This window comes from Betta splendens, chromosome 9, assembly GCF_900634795.4.
Source record: "Betta splendens chromosome 9, fBetSpl5.4, whole genome shotgun sequence".
Taxonomy (NCBI): Eukaryota; Metazoa; Chordata; class Actinopteri; order Anabantiformes; family Osphronemidae; genus Betta; species Betta splendens.
The window spans coordinates 22,043,940-22,065,173 of NC_040889.2; the positions used below are offsets into that span (position 1 = coordinate 22,043,940).

Sequence of the window (21,234 nt, forward strand, 5' to 3'; positions counted from 1 at the left end):
TTGAGTGTGTAGCAGCACAAAGTACACGTGCTGAGAGGACAGTACATAGTGTCGGCTATGAAAGCAGCAATAACATTATACTGCAAAGCAATCTCTGTGAATTAATAAACTTTTATTTAAAAAAACTGAAGTTATTGTCAGACCTTCTTCCATTGTGTTTCTGATGGCCGGATTCATGCTTTGTTGACCGCAAGGCCGTTGCTATCTATGTCACTCAGTCGCGTCTAGGATCCAGGTGTATGCAGTTGCAGTAAATGGGAGGAGGGGTGCAATTTGACCAGAGAGGCAGAAATAAGCCATTGTTTAGTCTTATGTTTACTGTAACAATGTCATAGATACATTTGTGATATCTGATATATTACTGCTAATAACTATTAATAAAGCTGGTCTCTGTGGGCCCCTTCAAACCCCCCAGCAGCACCTCCTATTTATTAATAATAAATATTATTTATAGATGTATACACCAAGTAATAGTTATAAAACAAACAATATTATCTTTATTTAGAAAGAAAGAAACCAACATTTTCTTAGATCTTTTATTTGAACTCGGGGTCACTACAAGGATTTTAACCATGAGGCATGGAGATATTTCAGGAGTGTGGAAAACAATGACAATAACAAGAACACTGAGATGCAGCATAAGAAAATAAGTCTGACTTCTTAAAACACAACAGTAAATGTGTGGAGAACCAACGTGGCCAGATCCACTCGGCAGTAATCAACCAGTACAAAACAACAGCAGAAGGTGTGAATCCAACCTGAAAGCATCAGAACGCATTAACACAGACGAGGACGGCCTCCTTTGCAAACGTTGGCCATAGCTGCATCTTCCGTTTCACACAGCAGTACAAACATGTTTTTGGTGACTTCCTCACAGTAGATCTGCAGAACTAAAGCGTTGCTGCTCCGCGTTGTCAACCGAGCAGCATGTAAATTAGGTAACAAGGTCACAAAGTAATTGACACTTGCAATCCAAAAAGAATGTCTAAATTCCACAGGCTGCACGCAATCGCTTAAACCGAAAACTCAAATAAACTCAGTCATTTTGCAAAACACATCCACATCAAGTGCAGGGTCACACACACACACGCACACGCACACGCACACGCACACGCACACACACACACACACACACACACACACACACACACACACACACACACACACACACACACACACACACACACACACACACACACACACACACACACACACGTCGTCCATGTCATTGCGTCAGCGACTTCCTGCTTAAATTGTGCATTTGTTACGAGAGCAGACCCTCTGGTTTGCGTTTGTACCTTGTCTCCAGACCAGATTCTGTGAAGCACGTGTCTGCAGCCGCGACATGCGTTTTCGTCGCTAGCTGTAGGACACTTTGACCTTAAGGCTGGTATGTCACAGATGCTGCTCTGTCACAACGTGACTCAAAAAACAAAGCACTGTGTCATATGGCTTTCAGTCTTAATTGTGTGCAGCGTCTGGACATGATTTTATTTATCTTGGATGACATCAACACGCACATTAGAAAGGAGTCTAATTCCGAGCAGAAAATAAACTTTTGAACCATGTGAAAACGGATCTTCCTGCTGAGAAGCATCCTGACTTGATTTGTTCATAGTTGAATAAAAAGGTTTTACGCTCATCAGCCCTGAGTGACAAACGAAGAACAGCTACAGCTCCCGTGCATTCGTAACACTGTACACATCTATATAATATATATATTTATAATATGCATTGCTATGTGTGCTCCCTATGAGGGTTGTAAGTAATATCACCGCTTAACGCTTTGATATGAACAGTAGAAAATCATTCATGTAGCACATCTTAAATAACTGCGTCGTGTGTAGTTTGTAGTCAAACTGACGAGCAGGAAGATGTTTGAAGCTAAACGACATTCACCTGAGTAAATGAAGGATGAGAAAGATCAAGCTCTCATTCTGAGCATCAAAAACAAGTCCTGCAAACTAGACATCTGGCTAATCCTAACTATGAACATTGCTACAAAGCTATCTGTTGTCTATAGGTCTGAAAGATAACCTGAAATGCACATGCTCATCATTTCCCTTTTTGCATTTGTATATTACTTAGATATTTAAATACGTTGTTCGAAGAGCAAATGACAAGTACCAGTTTCCAATTAAGAAAATAAGGTAATAGTAGCCATTCTGCACCTCTGTACGACTGTAATAAGCGTCAGCGGTCGGGCTTCTCATCACAGACAATTAAATGCACAACAGAAAAATATTCTAGTTTTGTGAAGTCAGGAGTCTTTGGAAGATGTGAAGAGTTGCTTGAATGGCTACATCGTTGGTGATATGTTAAACGGCCTCTCGCACGGAAGACAGAGCTACATGTCTGTGTGTGTGACGGCCTGGATCGCTTCATCTGACAGCACAGTGGGATCAGTGAGGATGGATGTGGTGGTGCTCAGCTGGCGCAGGGTACCCAGCACCACTGGAACAATAAAGCACAATGACATAATCACACTCTGACCGGCAAACAGTGTAATATCGAGCACGAGCAGAAAGGAGGTAATAAATAAATACAGAAATAAACGTTAAATCACATGACACACATGTAGTTAGTAGTGAGAGCATGTGAATGAGGTAGAAAGTGTTTGGAACTAATGAAGAAATTCTAAACATCCTAAACACGACAGAGACGAGACAGCGAGGGCTAGAGCCTGAGCTGCTTGATTATCTCCTTAAGATAAACAGCAGAGAAATTACATAACATTGTCTTTTATAAAACCGCATTGAAACCGTGTAAAAAAAAAAGCTTTTAAGCCTTTAAAGTTTTCTTTATTATAATATTTGTAGAAACAGGATTTTATGGGACCTGCTGAACTGAATCAAATTTTGAACGTCAACATTTTACCGCATACTAACTAAACTTTATGTAATTCTCCATGACTTGTGGCAAATTTGTCATTTACCAGGACTTTCTGATTACTGTTCACATGCCCTGTCTTCATACGGACGTCATTCATCAGCCGAGGGAAACTTTAAATAATACAACTGCAGATAAGAATCATTAACATGTAGAGAAATCTGTGGAAAAGGTCCGGCCTCCATAAAAGCATATCACTTCATGAAGTGGGAGGTGAACAAAACTACTACTGGAAACTGATATGAAGAAGGGAAAAAATAGTGTTTCCTGTCATATATGACAGAACAGCAAAAGCAGAGATAGTGACAGATAGAAAGCAGAAAATCCTTTCATAATGTGGAGCAAGCAGAAGAAAATCCCCACTGTTTTACACATTATCCAAGCACCTCAAATAGAGAGTTACTCTCAGTTTCCAAAATGAAGGATCAAAAGGATCTGAGAAACACCATTCACTCTGGTTACTTTATCCCAATGAACCTTGTTCTAAGTTACATACATAGACAACAGGGCTAGAGGGCAAGAACAAAAGGCTGTCAACGAGCCAAGTACCGGCGGCTCCGCCACATGGAACAGGACGGCTGAGGTACAGCGGTCACTCACTTGGTCTGAGCGCTGGGAGGGAGCAGTGATGGTCGAGCCACTGCAGCGTGGTCTGACACAGCTCTGCTCGGCTCGTCGTCGCCACCATCCCGTTGAACGTGTCAAACAGAGGCTTTATGATGATGCTGAACTAGAGCCGCGGCGGTCAAGGAGCGGAACTACATGAATGGAGACAGACGACAGTCTGCCCGTTCAACCACCTGATCGCCGCTCATGTGCCTGTAGCGTTCTTGGCACATTGATTCAACAGTTGATTCATACGGTGTTTCTGTTTCATGTATATTGCTTCCCTACCACCTCAGACTTAAAAGCAATCCACATCAAAGCAAACAGCTTACTGAAAAAAAAGCCATAGTGTGTGTTATTAGTAGGCAGCTACGTAGGCGCCGGGTCGGTGAAGGATACAATCCAGAACTTCCAGTTCTGCAGAGTTCGGTTCTTTACATATTCATTGAACTTCTCTTGCATGTGGTCGGCGCGATGTCGCATCGTGGATACCCCTGTTGCAGGCAGTTGTTTGTGACACAAGCTGTGGTGAAGTGAGGGGGGGAGGGGTGGTGAAATATAGTCATACAGTCAGTCCCCGTGTCAGAAGGCGACATTGTCAACATACTTAATGGAGGCGTTGAGCTCGTTAATCTCCTCTCTCAGTCTCTTGACTTCTTCCTGCATCTGCTGCCTCTCCTGCTGGAGCTTCCCGATGTGCTCCACCGTCTTCTGCAGCGTGACCGCATTGCTGATCTGAACGCACGGAGCGAATGAGTGTGGCAGGCAGGAAAATTCAAGCACACACACCGTACGCACACACGACCACGACTCATCGTTTACTGGTTTTTATGCGTTTGCGGAGACACACTTACATTTGACTGTGACTTTAAAGCGGGAACCAGGTCGCAGAGAGTTTTGAAGCCGATGTTTATGTTTGATCGTCGCTTTTGCTCGGCAGAGATGTGCGTTGTCCTCCGGCCCTGTCAGACAAAGCAGAGGGAACAAGGCTCCATGAGAGTGTCATATACTGCACATTAGACTACTGTACATAGACTACTGTACAAAGTACACACAGACCTGGTTTTGTTCATTCTTTACCAGAGCTGTGCTGCTACAGGTGCTGCTGAGAATTGACTGGGAACTAGGGACTTGATCCAGCACACTTGGTGACCCTTGAGCTAATCCCGACCTGCTGTGCACTGCATGGACAACCAAAAATATGTAAGCTGTGAAGGGTTTGAGGTTTTGGTGTGTATTATTAGAGGTAGTAAGCTCTCACCAGCACTGCAGGAGTCTTTCTGATTTTTGCGGCTGGAGGAATAAGACTTTTGCTTGGGGACAATCGTTTGGGCAGAATTCTGTGTTTGGGACACAACGTGAAATCCAGGGGGCTGAGATACAGGAACAGAAAAAAAGTTTGAGCCATTATAATAAATTTTACATCCACAGATCATATGCACTACACCAAACTGAGCCTAGTGGTAAATGTCACAGGGCCATCTTCTATTGGCAACTTGGTGAGTGTTAAAAACTAACCCCTGCGAGATGAGACGAAGCCAGGACTACTCCAGCGCTAGAGACCACATCTGCTTTCAGAGCCGTTGGAGTAACGATGACGGCATTGGCATGACCCGGAAAAGGACCTGAGAAAATGACAGCGATAGCTTTTGTTATAGTAAGACTCCTCTCATCCCTCTAAGATGAGCCTTAGTTCTAAGATGCTTGTCAGTTTCTACAAAACTAACAATAGGAAGTTGTCATGTTAAAAGAAAAGCAAAATGCAGTCCTGAGGAAGTGCACCAGACACATTCTCTGACACATTTTCTGTCAACACTGGTTCTAGCTAATTTGTTTTCTTCTGTGTTTTCCAACAGACATTATCAGTGCCGCTAGCGACTGTGAGTCATGTGCACAATTGACAGATGCTGACAGATTGGCCACAGAGCCATCTTGTGGTACTAATGTTAAAGTGACACTACATCACTGTCAGACAAACCGTGCTAAACTGTGCGGTTTCTCCAAATGTAGCGTTAATATCCGGATCTTAAGATCAGAACCAGACCTGTGAGGATGACATGGGATGGGGGCAGAGTGTTAGCAGGGGCGATCCTCTGCACAGGGCGGTTCTTGATGGCACCGGATGACTGAAATGAATGAGGCAGGGCGAAAGTCTGGGGTACGGTCAACGCAGCCATGGGTTGGAGCTGGGGAGCAGGTGGTGGAGGTTGTGTGGATATGGAGCTGTGGCTGAAGGTGGCTGCTGCGTCGGTGGGCGTGACAGTGGATGAGGCTGTGTGTGTAATCACAGACGGCACCACGGACTCATCCAGCTCTGAGGAGTCGTCCAAGGCTGAGGCAACTAGAGGTGATTCTGAGGCCAAGTCTTGGGCTGGAAGGCACTGTCCCAGAGGATCATGGGATAAAGGCTGAGAGACCGAAGAAGCTACTGCTTGATCGCTGCGTTCCACCTGTCCAGGAAACAGAGTCATGTAATCCTGCACGTAGGGACCATTACTGCTGCCACCTGTTTGACTGGTTTCACTGGGAGAGGTGATGGGAATGGGGCCAGGAGAAGAGATGTGGCTGGTTGTAAGTTGCATAGAAGGCATTAACTGGGCCTGGCAAAAAAATCACAATAGGAAACACACACAAACGTGATTTTACAAGAAAATATATACAATACATGCGCACGCACACACGGACACACCCCTATCCATTTACTGCATTTTGATTATAAACATAAATTTGAGCAGTTGAGCAGCTGCTAGTGTAAATAAAGTTTAGTAATATTATTATGTTAAACAGGTTTTTAAGCTACATTTAGGCCGACTGATCAAAATGAAAAAAACAAACAGTTTGCACTTCTAGGACAGTGTGATCATGGTGGTGTGCATTAGCGACCGTGCCTTAGGCTGTTGGCTTTACCTGGGACTGAGAGCTGCTGCTGGGTAGTGGGGGGACAGATGAGGCAGTGGGGGAAACAGAAGGGAAGATGGGCTGACGGAGGCTGTGAAATAAGTCTGGAACAAAAGTCTCTATGTTAGCCAGAGGTTAGTGCACCCGTACTACGTTCCTGTGTTAGGCCGAGCCGGCTGCTGTGGCAGAGTTACTAGAACACCTGTGCTCGAATTCTCCACCAAAGTGTGCTCCATTAGTGTGTGTGTGCGGCGCTACTGCAGCTGGTGACGTGCTGCTACCTTGCAGTGGGTCAAAGGAGTCCATGAAGTCTAAGTTGGGTTGTAGGGGGATGAGCCCAGGTTGGATCATGTCTGCGTTTCCTGCGTGAGCTGTGAAAGGAGAATGCATGACACAATGTTAGAAACGCAACACAGAGCAGGGCTCCCAAAGCAGCGCTCACGTACATCTGACGTACGTTGTGGGCCAACACCACGCCTTCATCCCACGACACAAGGCCAATTACGGTTCTTCTGCACAAGCCTCATGTTTTGAGGCAGCCTAAAGGCAGACTCTGGAAGTAAAGCCTCTGATGGACTACTATAAACAGACTATGTCACATTCAAATGCCCTCAGCATCACCAACACTACGCTACCAACTAGTGAGCTCGTACCGCTTCTACAAAAGCCTTTCCTCTCTGTGTGAATCTGCAAGTTTATGAAGTGCAGGAGTATAAACACTAGGTCCTGGTTGGCAGCAACCTGTCTAGGTTCCTCCATCCACCTGTTAGGACCTGCCTTTTTTTACTGATGTATAATAAAACATAGCGTAAAGTGTATCAACCTTGTGTGAACCACTGATCTCATATCAGGCATCATCAGATTGTAAAAGCCCCACTGCTACGGCACTCGATTCAGACCACACGTAACTCACAAGAGACAATAATGAAGAAGACAAACTTCAGGATTATTTAATATGTAAAACAGTTGCGTATGAAGAAGTCTAATATGGCGCCTCTGCAGATGACATCAAAGACAGAGTTCTCAATCTCACCAATTTCTCTGGGGTTGGGCCAGGCTACGGGCTGGTGCGAGGCCAGCGTGGAGAACAAGGTGTCTGTGAACTCAGACATCAGGACGTCCATGTCAAACAGCTGGTCCATCTCCATGGGCGCTGGTGTCTCGTTGTGTTTGCGGGTCAGACGGCGTGCAGCGCTGTCTTCATCCTGATAAAAGGAGACACGGAGCATGTCTGGAGACACTTCCCCAAACAACGACAACTGCTCCTCCGGCCCCTTTGGGTTTTCAAAATGCAACCAGCAGGCGGGTTAATGGCACACAAGCATGCAGCGTTTAGAACAGCAAACATACACACAAAGATTTTCTTATTTTTGCAAGTAATTGTAAGACTATCTGCCAAAAAAGCATCAACTATATGAAGGTCCCTGAGCTTAAAGGTGTTTACAGTCACATTCATGTTGACACTGGTAGCGGTTAGTGAAGCATTGTGCTGTTTTAAGTACCTTGAGGAGGCTTGACAGGTCGTCATCCTTGTGCTTCTGCAACTATAAAAAAAAAAAAAGCATAAACGTGTGTTATACAAACAGACAGATGCTCAGTGTTCGCCAATACTGTGCTTTCACAGTGGATTTTTGAAAGTCAACATTTCAGCACCCTCTTTTTGAAGTACGTCCTCCACTTGTGGTATTCTCTTATGACAATTTCAATTCTTCGTTTCCAGCACTTGCTCTCTGTGGCAGTGGCCTGAAGGAGGGAGAGAGGGATGGGAACCACAGACCACAACACATAAATGAAGCACAAGCACAGAGAACGCAAGTGGCAAGAATTAACAGAGCGTCTGTATGGCCTCTTTACAGTACAACAGGTTTATCACTACCTCCGCAGGGCGGTTGACATCCAACTCTATATTTCCATCGAGGGGAGTCACAAAGTGGCACACGGGATTTTCCCTTCTCTCCACATCTGTGGATAAAAAAAAATATACAGCTACTATGTTTTCAACCTGGTGAATAACTTTAATTAATGAACAGCTTAAACTGCAGCAGTGACATCATTTATCATATGTCCAGCCACAACTTCAGCAGGACCTGCTAGCATGAACATCGTGATGAGATGCAGACTTAACTGATTTGCCAGAAATGCTCAAAATAATAAACAAACAAACAAACAAACAACACAGTCTACACTCGATGGGTACAAATAGAAAATCCAGAGTGGAACCTACACTGCATATACCAGGCTCTCCAGATTGCATTGTTAAGGCGGATCTTGTCTCTCCAAAGCAGCTTCAGGCCTTTAAAGTTCTTCCATTTAGGAGACACCAACTTACCACTGAAAAGATGAGAGAAAGCACAATTAAACTATTTTGCAAGAATGAATCATCATTCTAAATTATTAATTATTATTATGTAAAAATACATTTACTGTAACCTCAAGTCTGTTCTATGCATCACCTGTAATGAAAGACTTTACAGATAATAAAGGTCCACACTATGATCCACAAAAACCTCACAGGTGCATGACTCCATGTCCAGATTGGTTAACGTTTGGAATTGGAACTATTTTCTACAAATTTTTTTAAACCTAGCAGAAAGTACAGTACATCTATTCAGAAACACGACTTTGATATACTGATCCTTTTGTAAACACGGTCCCACTACCTATGAGTGGCATATGCTCACTGTCACAGGCAGGATCAGTTCTATCCAAACACTCCAGCCACATATAAACACAGAAAACTGTGCAGGTCACCTTGACCAACGCTGCCACATTAGGAAGTAACACACAAACACAAGGCTTAAGTTAGTAATAACTGAGGTGGAGAAACGTTAATGTGTTGTTTAACTAACTAACTGTAAGAGACGAGGACGACTATTCAGTCCAAAAAGTCAATCAAACGGCCAAGTAAAGAACATCATTTAATGTAAGTGACTTCAGGTTGTTTAATTTTAACAGCACAAGAGAAAAAACAATATTCAGAGCTCATTACGCCTCTTTGGAATGAATGACAACAACAGAACAGTAACTATTAATGGTGCTTTTGCTTTCTATAAATAGTCCGTCCAGTGAATCTAAGTCGGTGTCATTTGCCAAGTCAGAGGGGGATCCTCTAAGCAGCTGGCACGACATCGAGCCCACAGAGAACCGGTGGTATCATGATCCCATCGTTTCTGTTGCATCTTAATGTTCAATATTCAAGATCAGCTGCATTTCAACCCAACTTTTATTTTTTCCTGTTTTTCAGGTAAACAAATGTCCACGGAGGTTACATATCTCATAAGACCATTTACATTTACCTATCTAACACTGAGGGATTAAATCATCATTAAATCATTTCATATTACACAACAGAAGAAAACTATTTGGTTGGTTGCTCAAGTCTAGCTCACGTTGGAGGAGTCAGAGAAAGAGCAGATTGTTAAAAAAAAGGGAGGAAGACAGAGATAGAGCGTTTCTTTTTTTTTGGCGAGAGCTTGGCAACAAACGAATTCACCCATACAAATGGGTGGAAAAGTCAAAGGAATTATTTTAGAAGGAATTTAAGGAGGAGGAAATCATGGGACATGGTACAGTAATAAGAGCAAAAACTCTCATTTTACTCATTTCTGCTGGTTTTCTGTACAATAAAACACTGGAATGAACTGAGCTGTTTGTAAGGAGACTCAAACATTCTTTGTTAATAATCTTATACATGATTTAATTTTGCTGTGCTTATTGAATTGCATGGAATTTGCTGCTCATCCGAGTATCGACAGGAGGAATTGAGAATCAGCCACCAACCATGAGGCTACTTTGATCAGTTTGTTTGTGCAGCTCTTTATGCTGGCGTGACTTGTGACCTAAACAATGTTGCTGAATGTTGCTATTCTCACATCATGTACTTCCTCCTGAAAGGTTGTAAAACACATCTGCTATAGTCTCGTCACGCTCGTGGACATTTTTCCTGCTGGCATTTACATTTTGCAGTTAGTTAAATGGAACTTAAGTGCAGGCATTAGCTGCGCCATCGGCAGTTTATTGGTTTAAGTGGCTAATATATGAGTTTGGAATCTAACCACTTCACAAATGTCCACGGGCAGGAAGTTGCACGAAGAGGAGACTCGTGACCGCACTTTTTCACCAGTGTGGCCCAACCTGACAGGATATAGCTGGGCTCAACGTGAGCTGGGGGAAATGATTGTTACCAGGTGAACGCGGGAGGAGTGAAGCCTACCTGTACGCCAGAGTCATGCACTCAAACAGTTTGGTGAGGGACGCGTCTATGGACAGGTGCGACATGCTGGCCTTGCCGAAGTGATACGTCTGACACGTCTGTTTGTTTACAGTGTCGAAGTCGTAGCCCTTTTTCGGGGGGTGCTCGCTGTGGGGCGACGACACCATGAAGTGTCCACTGTGGATGATCTGGGACTCCAGCCCGTCTGCCCTCCGCAGCCCCAGGTGCGTGTCTTCCGCGTCCGAGTCGTCGTCCTGCTCCTGCTTTATGAGCGCCGGTGGGCGACGGTACTTCTGCCTTGAGGACATGTCTCCAGTGGCCGACAGACAAATAGCTAACGTTAGCCAGCAAGCTAGGACAATACAACTGTGCTTGTCATGAGGCTCAACGGCAGTGCCGAGAAACGCCTTAGAGCCTGACTAGAAGTTAAAGTCGCTCATTTCGGTGCCGTTGGCCGCCAGTCCTCGGTTTACTCATCTTAAAGCCGCTGCTGGCAACTAATAGTCCAAAGTAACTTGTGTTAGTCAAGAGTTGACGTCGCGAATACCAGCTGACAAAAAAAAACTGCTCGTACCCGAGCAGGAAGTTCCCGTGTTAGCGCGTTTCTGATTGGTGGGAGTCAAGCCCCTCCCACAACGAAACAAAAACCCCCTTATTACGAAAAACATGTGAACTTTATCAATGTTATGAATATACCGAAGCACATAATAAACAAAGAAAGGCAAATACAAATTGAAAAAAAATGATTAGACATGAAGATTCCATTTAACATTGACATGAGATTTTGAATTCAGATACATAAACTGCCTGTAATTCAACAACACCAATTAACAAAAAGAAGCAGAAGAGTTTCTTTTATTAACGCCTTTTGTTCACTGTCATTACTCTGCAGGGGAACACCTGGATCTCTGCTCTGCTGATGGTGGGAAGCCCATAATGTCACTTGTAAATGTCTCCACAGAAATATCCTCTGGAATCGCACACGCCAGTGAATATTCTCCACCTGGACACAAAACACATCAGGTGATGATGTTTATCCAGATGTTATACGAATCCTTACAAGGTTGCTGTTATCTAACATACTTTTAGATTTATAAATATCAGTATGTCCCCCTCCTCTTGCTCCTTCTTCTTCTTCTCCTTCTTCTTCATTCAAGCCCAAAAGTGAAGCAAAACACTCTGCTATCTCCTCCTCTGTCATGTGCTCTCCTGTCAACAAAAATATTGACATAATCCACATTTTGTGCATTGTCTTTGTTTGTAGAAAATGTTATAGAGAAGTAAGATTTCACTAATTCATATGACAGTAATACTGTACATCTTGAAACACTATGAATGTTCTGTTTGAGTAGCCTGCACATCACCTCGCGCCTGTAGAAGTTCTATCAGCTCTTGTCTCTGCAGAACAGGACGTCCTGCACTGTCATGATTAGCAAGGATGCGAAACGCTTGAACAAGCTCATCTCTAGAGATGCCAAAGACTGGTCGGTGGTTGACATACAGCTTGATAAACTCCTCCAAGTCGATATCAGTCACATATTTTCCTGTTTCAGCGTACTTGCTGAACTTGACCTCATTTTGCATGTCTTCTATCTGATGAAAATAACACACTGATCTCATGCTACAGTTCTGAGGTGTAACACTTCTATGTGCAGTGTTTGTTCTGCTGGGTTTATCACTGTACCTCTTGTTCAGTAGGGAAGTAGGCCAAGGCTCTCATTAGAGAGGGAACCTCTGACAGGGGAATTTTTGTAGACACTTGACGTTTCTCCATTGAGTCCGTGCCTTGGTGGTGGATTTGGCAGTAATAAAAGAATTCCTCCATTTCCTAAAAAAATTAAAAAACAGAAATGCATGTCTAGGAATGCAGAGCCAAAGAAGAGAAAATATCTTGCCATAAGCATACGTAAAGGAAAATCTAACTCACCCTGTAGAACCGTCCGTCTCGTCCTCCCTCTAGAAGGTTGTAAAAAGGTTCCAGGTCTCTTCCTCCCAGTGCAGCTGCTGCTTCCATCGCACTGCATTCACATCAACACATATGTTCAACATCAGAAAATGCTACTACACTGATATTTTTTCCCCTCTGGTATCCAGGTGGCTACTATTAAAGCTCACTTCAAGCTGATCGCCCACGACATGACAGTGCAGTCAGATCCTCCTGTAGTAAAGAGGAGTCGGCTGTCATAGGAGCAGGCTAAATTAGACACTCCTGTTGGATGGCAAATCAAGGCGTTGGACTTGTAGGGGTTTCCGTCCAAAGGCAAACTCTGCAGACCAACCTAGAGGATATACAACACAGAGGAAATATCAGTGTCAATTAGTATGTTATGTGATACTATAAAATAATAAGCACATTATGACATCACAAAGAAGACAAATGCGAGTACAAACCTTGTCCTCTGTGATGAATGCCAGGTGATATGAGTTTGATTCCAGAGCTTTAGACTTGGGAAGAACCAATATTTTCTTAATTGGAGATCCATACACTGGGCCAAGTAGAGTCTTTCTAGTTTTGTAAAACACATGCAAAAATGTTTTCGAGTCATTTGTAGTCACACACATTAAATCATGTCGTGCTACAGTCGTCCACAGACCTGCACATCTTGGTTGTGCTGTTGAAAAGCTTCATCTTGTATTGGTCTGAGGCGACAAGGAGGAAATGTTCTGTCGTCAGGGGAGGATACCAGGTCATACATTTAGGCACGGCGCTTTGCTCAACATGCTCCGAGCTCGAGATGAGCAGTCGGTTCACAGCACTCTTCTCCAGGTCGTACTCCACCTATTTGTTGTTCGTAAAGAACTATCACAAAACACCAAAGTAGGTCACAGCTTTACAGCTTTAACCAGGTGAACCTACCAGACGGCGGTCCATTCCCAGGGAGAGCAGCCTGGGCTGGGTGCTATCCAGTTGAACTCCAAAAAGAAGGTCTTTAATGGGCTTGTAGTGGGAGCGATATCTGCCTAGATACATCCAGCGAGGCAAAGAGCCTTCATCAGTGTGCAAGAAGAACACTGTCACTGTCCTACCAGCATCCTAACGGTCAGAAGAGATAATGCGCACATGGCAGGTATAAAACATGGAATGACAGCTTTGCCGATTGACATATCACAGATAAATATCAAATGTATTACACCAGGTGATAAAAGAAATATCTACCGCTGTAGCGAGGTACTTTGAGTCTGAGGAGAATGTGATGTGCTCAATGCTGTGTTTAGTGTAATGGAAACGTTCCTCCGGGTCACTCTGCAGCGTTGAGGGATCCATAACATGAACAGCTCCACTGCCAAAGCCAACTGCCAGGTATAGTCCTGTTCAGAGACCAGAAGGCAGTTCAACTGTAAACTCATGTAGCAAAACCACTAGTCATGCGACACGGGTACAGGCTCACCATGGGGGTCGAATGTGATGCATTGGATCTTCTCATTTGGCTCGAAGGTCCTGCTGCACACAATCACTTTTGTGTTGTAGTCCCACAATTTCAAAACGCCCCTGTAATTGCCCATGGCCACAATGGGCTGTTTAGGGTGGCAGGCGACTGCATTTATAGGGTCGCGATCCTCACACAGCAAGATTTGAGGAGTGCCATTCTGTGAGCTCACATGCAGTATTGTGGAGCTGACTGTGGACACGACAAAGTTCCTGGAGGAAAAACAGTCTGATTAAAACAGTGTGTGTTTGTGAGTTATTCTGCAGCAAAAAACAGTTCAATATGTGTTTATCAGGGATTCATTTCTTAAACCTGATATATAACGGTTCGGCCTCCAGGCTGCAGTCCTCTGTATACCCCTTTGTATCCTCTTTGGAAAAGGAGATGGAAACAATGGCATCTAGACCGAATTCATCGTACCAAGTGAGAAGCCTGAATTTTTCATCATAGAACTTGATATGGCCTTGAGCGTCACCAGTGACTAAATAGCTGTGACAACACACAAAAAGGGAGATTACAGAGCAGCAAATGCAGGGACTGTTTAGAGGGTGACAGTGGTTGAGCTGGCTACCGGTCAGTCACAGCGAGGACGGTGATGGGCTCCTCCTGAAGATGGACGACCCTGACTCTTTCTATGGGGAGGCTCTGGTTTGCAGTCAGGTCTTCCAGCGTGTCCCACAGCACGAGGCTCCCCGCTGCAGAGGCTGTTAGGATCTGAGGCGCTCTCCAGTGGAACACGGACTGAGTGAGAAAGCCGCCAGCCATGTGCACGGTTTGAAAGGGGTCAGCAGAACCATGGGTTCCCCCGCTTCCATGCGGATCAGCATCAGCGACCTGCAGAGATGGAGAAAAAAATAAAATACTCATACATATACTTTTTTCTATAAAAGACACGTGCATTTCTCAAATTCATAAACAACTTCCACAAAATTAGTTTGTTTGTCTTTACCTTCTTGAGCTTCAGGGCAACGTACTGCAGACTTCCCTGAGCCTTTAAAACAAGCATCATATTAATACAATGGATGAACACACATCTGCATTAAGTGTGTTAATACGCAGGAACAGGTGGACTTACCCTGTTGTAAAACAACACCTGGTTTTTACTGTTACTGAGCAGCTGAGTGTCATCATTTGGATTAAAAAGAATCCACTCCTGAAAGACACATGGATGTGTGATTTCCTTGGGCATATTTATAAAGACAGGCGAATTTTAAATGGTAGAAGAAGACACAACTTACTTGAAAACCATGCTCAGGATTGATTTTGGTAAATACCAAAGGGTTCTCTGTGTCATTTGTCCAGTCCCAAACACACACACACTGTGAAAAGAGTATTACATGCAGGTTCTTACTTATGGAAAAAAAATATAACAAAAGTATTAAAACATTATAAAACAATAATCCTCAGCCTGTTTCTTTGTGTTGTTAGAGGCAATACAAATCTGCATCATATCACATTTAACACTGGCACAATAAATATTTTTAGTTCGTATAAATTAATACATAGTTTTAAGATATGCATTTCCCTGCTGCCACACTCACTTGAAAGTCTTCCGCCCCAAGAGTCGCCAGATATTTTGTGTCTGCAGAAAAAGCCATTGCGATGACACCCCCATGCGGATGGCAATCGAAGAATGTATGCACAGGAATACTAAACATATTTATTATACATGTAGTTACTATTCAGAGAACAGTTGAAAAATGAAGTTACTTGTGCATGTCAAACCGAAAGCTACCCAGAGTATGAGTCCCATATCATCACTGTGCTTGTCTTCCCTCGGTCTGCTGTTGCAATCCAGCGCCTGTCTTCACTGGCACACACACATGAGATGGGGCTGCAGTGACCCTGAGTTCATGGGAGAACATACAGTAGGACATTATAAATCAGCTGCAACCGGCATGTATGGAAATCATTGATTGCTACACTACCCAGATGATTCACACTCACTCAATTCAAAAGCATGAGCCTTTATTAAATGCTTCACCTGAAGTATGTGCTGAGAGTTTGTGGTGTGATTGTAGATGATGCCATTATGGGCTCCAGCATAAAGAACAACCAGCTGATCGTTGTCCTGCAGGCTGAAGACTGGAAGAGCAGGATTCATCCCAAACACCCATTCTAGTGACTGGACCAAGAGCAAATGTGATATTTATCTACGTAATAAGTCAGTCAAGATTAAAGGACCATTATTTAGCAAAATGTGTTGGTTTTGGCTCACATTTTTATGCTAAACGGCCCTGAGTGCAAAAGGTCAAGCTGTACGCTACAATTGTGAATAAATATTAACTTATAATCAACCATACCAGTGCATGCCTTCCAGTATGTGTGGTCTCCTTTGGGAACAGCGTCTCTCGCGCTGCTGTGAACACCTGAGACGCCTGTGTCAGGTTGACTTTGTCCGTCTCTCTGTTCTGCCCTCCTTCCTCCTCCACTTCACCGCTCGTCGGAGGCTCCTGTTCCTTAACGTTAGCATCTGACATGATGTCCAACCCCACACTTCTGTCAGGATGATGGTGCTAATTGCTGCTAAATGACACAATTAAAAAACGTAGACTCACTTTATCATTCTTGTATCATTCGCGACTTCATTTTGCTAATGAAATATTTGTACCTGTATCTTTGCAAAAGCTTTACATTTAAGTGCTAGTCTTAGCTGGTTTGTTGTAAACCACATCTAGTTACTCCAAGCGTCTGGTTGCCTGGTGACCGGTGAACCAATGAGGTCCGACTATGACTATGCTCTTCCGATAAAGACTTCAAAATAAAAGGTCAGACATTGTGTTAGCTGCAGTAAGTAGTAAAAAGCATATATCTTAAAATAACTATCTAAGGACCTTTAAAATATATCATTAATGCACTTCCAGCTCAAAGGTTTTATATATGTTTTATTTATTTCAATGTTATCATCCTGTTGTTTTGTAAGGGCTCCTATAACACGTCTTTTCCGGTACTAATGACGTGAAAGCCGCTCAACTCAGTGGCTACGTCTCTTGTTAAGTTTTTAATCTACTTCGACCGTCGTACGTTTGTAATGCCTCGACATACTTTTAAACTATTGTAAATATTTTTTCCTTGATGTAACACTTGGGTGTTGGCGCTGCCATTGGACTAATAATGAAGTTTGAGGAAGTTTGATTATTTTACACGCCGACAGGTGAGGAGCAATCTTAACGTTAAACATCTGGGTGGGTTAATTACGAGGCGAAGTGAATTAGTTAGTTAACAGAAACGGCTTGTCAACTTTAATCCCTCGACGTTAGCCAACATTAGACGGTGGCTCTTATGGCCGAGCCGCTCAGCTGACAGTCAGCCACCAGCTCTTAATCTGATAGCTCCTTTAGCTAACAGCGTTAGCCAGCGCTCGCACGCTGTTATCGTGCAAAATGAGAAATTAGATTGTAAGATAAGTTAATGTTGAGCTACTACCGTTGTGTTGAGCCTGGCTACAGTGTGCTTCAGAACGTTGAAATGATATTTAATGAAGGATAGACATTTGGAGAGAAAGGGATCACACTTCCTGACACTTTTCTGGGTAAAAATCACAAGATGTAAGAGTTTGAGTTGAAACTCAACCTGTTGCTGTTTTTCCTTGCTCAGTCTTCTAAGCAAAAAGCGAAAAAAGGCAACAGAGGAAATCAAATTATCATTAAATCGCCACTTCTTAATATGTTGTCCAACAGGTGGACGTACTGTTCGACAGAGCTCTACAATGTGGACAGATAAGCAAAGAGGAATCCGGGTTTCTAAGGAGGAGCTGCTCTGCAAGAATGCCTGTGGGTTTTATGGAAACCCTGCATGGCAAGGCTTCTGCTCCAAGTGCTGGAGAGACCGAGCACATCCAGCTGGAGCCCCAAGGCAAGACATAAGGTAACGCATCTATAAGCAATTCAAACTCAACTCAGTGCTTAAAATTACCATTTGTTTTTTTTAAAGACACATCAGAACAATTATCAGGGTCTGCAGTTGGAAAAAAATATTATGATTTGATTGTCTTAAGAAATGTTGAGAGGACAAGGTTTTATATGTTGGGAATACAACTAGCTCTCATTGCTCCTGTGCTCTGTCAGCATGCAGCAGCTAAAATACTTGTCTTAAGTTAAATCTTGTTTGAGATGTCAAATTTTATAACTCCCCGTAGGCCCAGCAATGATGGAACTCCTCTCACCTTCTTCAAGTTTGAGGAAAAGAAAAACATAGAGAAAGGTCGCCGAATCAGTACAATGAGGAGACTTTTTTGGGGAAGCCCATCACCTCCAAAGCAAGGTAGTCCTCCCAGCTTTGATGGTTGATTATGTGAATATTGTAAATGAATTGTTGTGTACAGCAACTGTAATATAAACAAAAGCGTAATCGAAACTTTCAAATTTGGGTTCAAAACTGAAACTCAAACCTTTTTAAATTAGAGTGCCTGCTGATTTCCCTTTTCCAGCTGTGCTTTTACCAGAAGCAGGTAGGCAGAATAGAATGGAACTGTGTAGCCATTCTGAATATTTTACTTTTTCTCGCACTAGACACTTCTGAAAGCCACACAAATATGTTAAAAGCCTACCAGAGCCTGGAGCCTGGGGACTTCCCTGGTTTCCTAAAGATCCTTCGGAGCCCTCCCTCCCAGCGCTTGCACTCCCAGTGCAAAGCTTTTCTCAAGACAATGGAGGCTTACCATGTAATTATCTGACTTTGTATAACTTTTTTTACTCATTTCTTGGTTCTATTCTTACCGTAATTCTTTGGCTTCGCAGGATATCCCAGTACAGAAGCAGTCCGATCATGTGCAAGATTTCTACCAGTCTTTTGCTGAGCATTTTGATGGTGAGTGCAGCTCAGTCCAGTCCTTCCTGGGCTGTGCTTTCTAACAGATGGAAAACAACTTGGTGGCTTTTGACTCATCTTTGGTTGTTTTTAGGTTTCCCTGACCCACAGATCACTCAAATAATGGAACACCTAGAGAAGTTAATTATGACCCAGTTGCATAAATGGGTTTTCTGCCATGACAGCTGCGATGATGAACAGAAGGATCTGATTCTCCAGAGAAGGATACGGTAAGCATTAAATAAATTGAATAAAAGTGATTGCTTTATAGAAATCAACCTCCAACCTGTTGCATCCAATTGACCCTGATGTCTTGATGTCTGCAGCTCGTTAAACTGGGTCACTCCGCAGATGTTGAGTGTGCCCTTCCCTGATGAAAACGACATAAGTGTCACAAGCGATCCCTTTCTGCCTGCCATAACAGGTGATTCACAACTTTAGTACCAGAGGGAATGATACCACACTGAGGGAAACTCTTATTTAATCAACAGAAAGGAGAATCTTCTTTATTTAACTTTCCAGCAGAAAGCAAATACTAGTAGTTGCCTTTTTTTTAGTTTGAGAGACTATAGGAAGTTTCATACATGATCTGAATATTTTGAAGGGTTCTTGTCTTTACCATTTTTGCTTTTATTACAGCTATTATTGAAATGGATGCCAAAAGAGCCCCGCAGGACAAACTTGCGTGTGTTTTCAAATGTAGTCAGCATGTCTTCAAAGTGCTCTCCTCCTCAAATGGTGAACCTGCTGATGCAGATGGCTTCTTATCGGGCTTAATCTATGTGGTGCTGAAAGCCAATCCACCTCGTCTACACTCTAACATGCAGTATGTCATTCGATTTGGTCTCCCACACAGCCTTATGGCTGGAGAGAGTGGCTATTACTTTACAAATCTGGTAAGATTTAAATACACAACAGGATGCAATGTAATGATGTCTGTTGATCACATCTGCCTGATCTTCTGTTCTGTCTTCTTTCTTTTTTCTTTTAAGTCTTGTGCCGTGGCCTTTATTGAAAAGCTCGATGGACCAGCACTGAAGCTCAGTCCAGAGGAGTTTGAGGGCTACATGATGCGTCAGTCTGCTCCCTATGCAGGTAACAGGAGGCAGCGGGTTGCCAGTGACACACAACACCTGCTGGAAGAGCTAAATGGCAGGCAGGAGAAGGTGGACCAAGGTATAGATGCTCTCAGTGTGCAGCTACAAAAATGGGTTCAGTCTGTTCATTCGCAACTGGATGATGCAGAGGCACAGTTTGTTGTGGTCCAAAAGAAGATAACCGCTCAAGGAGAGCTCTCACATCTATCTCCATCCTCATCTCACAATGCATCACAACAAGGGGAGCATGAAGAGCAGTCAGTGCTAGAGCTTACAGCTGAAAATGCAGGTCCAACAGATACAGACTGTTAGCTACATTAACACCGACCTGGTCCTATAGTCTTTTTGATCAATAGCACTGATTTATTTTATGTGCGATGCAGAGCACAGATTTAAATTTAGTTTGTCATGTATTCCAAGTATAGTCTTATCTAATGTACTTGATAAACCTCCAGTGCCAACTTCCTACCTACAGAAGCTGTGATTTGTGTCCCTCTTACTCACCTTTTTGCTGGTATGCATTCATTGTTTGCACAGATCAACTAACCATGAAGGAAACTTACTGCATTAGGTATCACAGTGAAGTAGCTAATGATATTTATGTATGTGACCACAAGTACTCAGGGTACGTCATTTGGGCATATCACCAAACTACCACTACAAGGGTGCAGATCTAAAATTATTGTTTTTTCCTAATAATTAATACCAATGTGTCTTTGTGTCAAATGCTGTGAAATGATTAGAATAAAATGCTAAATGCCAACTGTGGACCACTAAAAGTGAGGGTATGTTTCAAGTCATACTTGTTATTAGTTGTGTGACTGTTCTGAATGTGTTGACTTCATTGCCTGTATGAAGATGTCCCAAATGTTGCCGTATAGAATGTATGTGTTGTATAACTGTTAAAAGTTTTTGACGATGATAATTTGTTCATGATTATTAAATGTATGCAGTGTCAAATTAAAATTTATCTGTTAATCAGAATGAAATTTTGTTTTCTTTAGCAATTTCTAAAAGATCATTGTGAAACCGTCTCGTTAAAATATAAAAATGCCAGTATGTGATTGAGTGTAGGCATTTTACTGTAGAAAATGGGTCCATATTCTGGAGAGGGAGGTGTCATTTCATGTTTAGTATTCAGTTGCTATTATATGTTTCCTTATGTAGATTGGGGTAAGTTGCCCAAATATAAATTTGACATTTTGCTTTGCTTTTTAAGTCGTTAGTTGGCATACACTTATAAGGTAAATTGGGAATTAAAACAATGTTTTATTTAGTTTTCCGTTGGCCACTT

At 43.0% G+C, this 21,234-nt stretch overlaps 3 protein-coding genes and 1 long non-coding RNA gene across 9 annotated transcripts; 2 read left to right on the plus strand and 2 right to left on the minus strand.

Annotated features, from left to right (window-relative positions):
- Window positions 1–1,465: 1,465 nt before the first annotated feature.
- On the minus strand, window positions 1,466–11,308 carry mlxip (MLX interacting protein). 3 transcript variants are annotated; one of them, XM_029162417.3, is made up of 17 exons: window positions 10,607–11,308; window positions 8,618–8,724; window positions 8,270–8,355; window positions 8,047–8,136; window positions 7,896–7,937; window positions 7,427–7,598; window positions 6,675–6,764; window positions 6,403–6,497; window positions 5,540–6,095; window positions 5,014–5,120; window positions 4,757–4,868; window positions 4,555–4,676; window positions 4,350–4,457; window positions 4,103–4,230; window positions 3,895–4,018; window positions 3,490–3,619; window positions 1,466–2,454 (listed from the first exon to the last, which is right to left on the minus strand). In XM_029162417.3, exons 1-17 carry the CDS (start codon window positions 10,912–10,914, stop codon window positions 2,348–2,350), a joined length of 2,484 nt encoding a protein of 827 aa, XP_029018250.1. In that variant the 5' UTR covers window positions 10,915–11,308; the 3' UTR covers window positions 1,466–2,347. The 3 variants fall into 3 exon arrangements, with proteins under 3 accessions (XP_029018250.1, XP_029018251.1, XP_029018249.1); XM_029162418.3 differs by having other exon boundaries at window positions 5,540–5,945; window positions 7,427–7,667; XM_029162416.3 differs by having other exon boundaries at window positions 7,427–7,667.
- Window positions 10,289–11,634, plus strand: LOC121202478 (uncharacterized). Its single transcript, XR_005898116.2, has 3 exons — window positions 10,289–10,639; window positions 10,719–10,830; window positions 11,499–11,634. It is a non-coding gene; the product is annotated as an uncharacterized LOC121202478 (long non-coding RNA).
- Window positions 11,448–16,781, minus strand: cfap251 (cilia and flagella associated protein 251). Of its 2 annotated transcripts, none has more exons than XM_029162414.3 (21): window positions 16,646–16,781; window positions 16,338–16,560; window positions 16,019–16,159; window positions 15,770–15,879; window positions 15,576–15,684; window positions 15,273–15,353; window positions 15,110–15,187; window positions 14,984–15,025; window positions 14,606–14,868; window positions 14,347–14,523; window positions 13,996–14,246; window positions 13,764–13,915; window positions 13,464–13,640; window positions 13,201–13,385; window positions 12,998–13,112; window positions 12,722–12,885; window positions 12,534–12,624; window positions 12,291–12,434; window positions 11,971–12,199; window positions 11,690–11,815; window positions 11,448–11,609 (listed from the first exon to the last, which is right to left on the minus strand). In XM_029162414.3, exons 2-21 carry the CDS (start codon window positions 16,512–16,514, stop codon window positions 11,488–11,490), a joined length of 2,934 nt encoding a protein of 977 aa, XP_029018247.1. In that variant the 5' UTR covers window positions 16,515–16,560; window positions 16,646–16,781; the 3' UTR covers window positions 11,448–11,487. The 2 variants fall into 2 exon arrangements, with proteins under 2 accessions (XP_029018247.1, XP_029018248.1); XM_029162415.2 differs by having other exon boundaries at window positions 16,338–16,557; window positions 16,646–16,754.
- Window positions 16,782–16,972: 191 nt separating this feature from the next.
- On the plus strand, window positions 16,973–20,918 carry LOC114862273 (rab5 GDP/GTP exchange factor-like). 3 transcript variants are annotated; one of them, XM_029162420.3, is made up of 9 exons: window positions 16,973–17,188; window positions 17,715–17,901; window positions 18,173–18,297; window positions 18,546–18,697; window positions 18,774–18,843; window positions 18,938–19,073; window positions 19,170–19,267; window positions 19,483–19,739; window positions 19,836–20,918. In XM_029162420.3, exons 2-9 carry the CDS (start codon window positions 17,744–17,746, stop codon window positions 20,250–20,252), a joined length of 1,413 nt encoding a protein of 470 aa, XP_029018253.1. In that variant the 5' UTR covers window positions 16,973–17,188; window positions 17,715–17,743; the 3' UTR covers window positions 20,253–20,918. The 3 variants fall into 3 exon arrangements, with proteins under 3 accessions (XP_029018253.1, XP_029018252.1, XP_029018254.1); XM_029162419.3 differs by lacking the exon at window positions 16,973–17,188 and adding an exon at window positions 17,270–17,582; XM_029162421.3 differs by lacking the exon at window positions 16,973–17,188 and adding an exon at window positions 17,272–17,566.
- The last annotated feature ends 316 nt before the right edge of the window (window positions 20,919–21,234 follow it).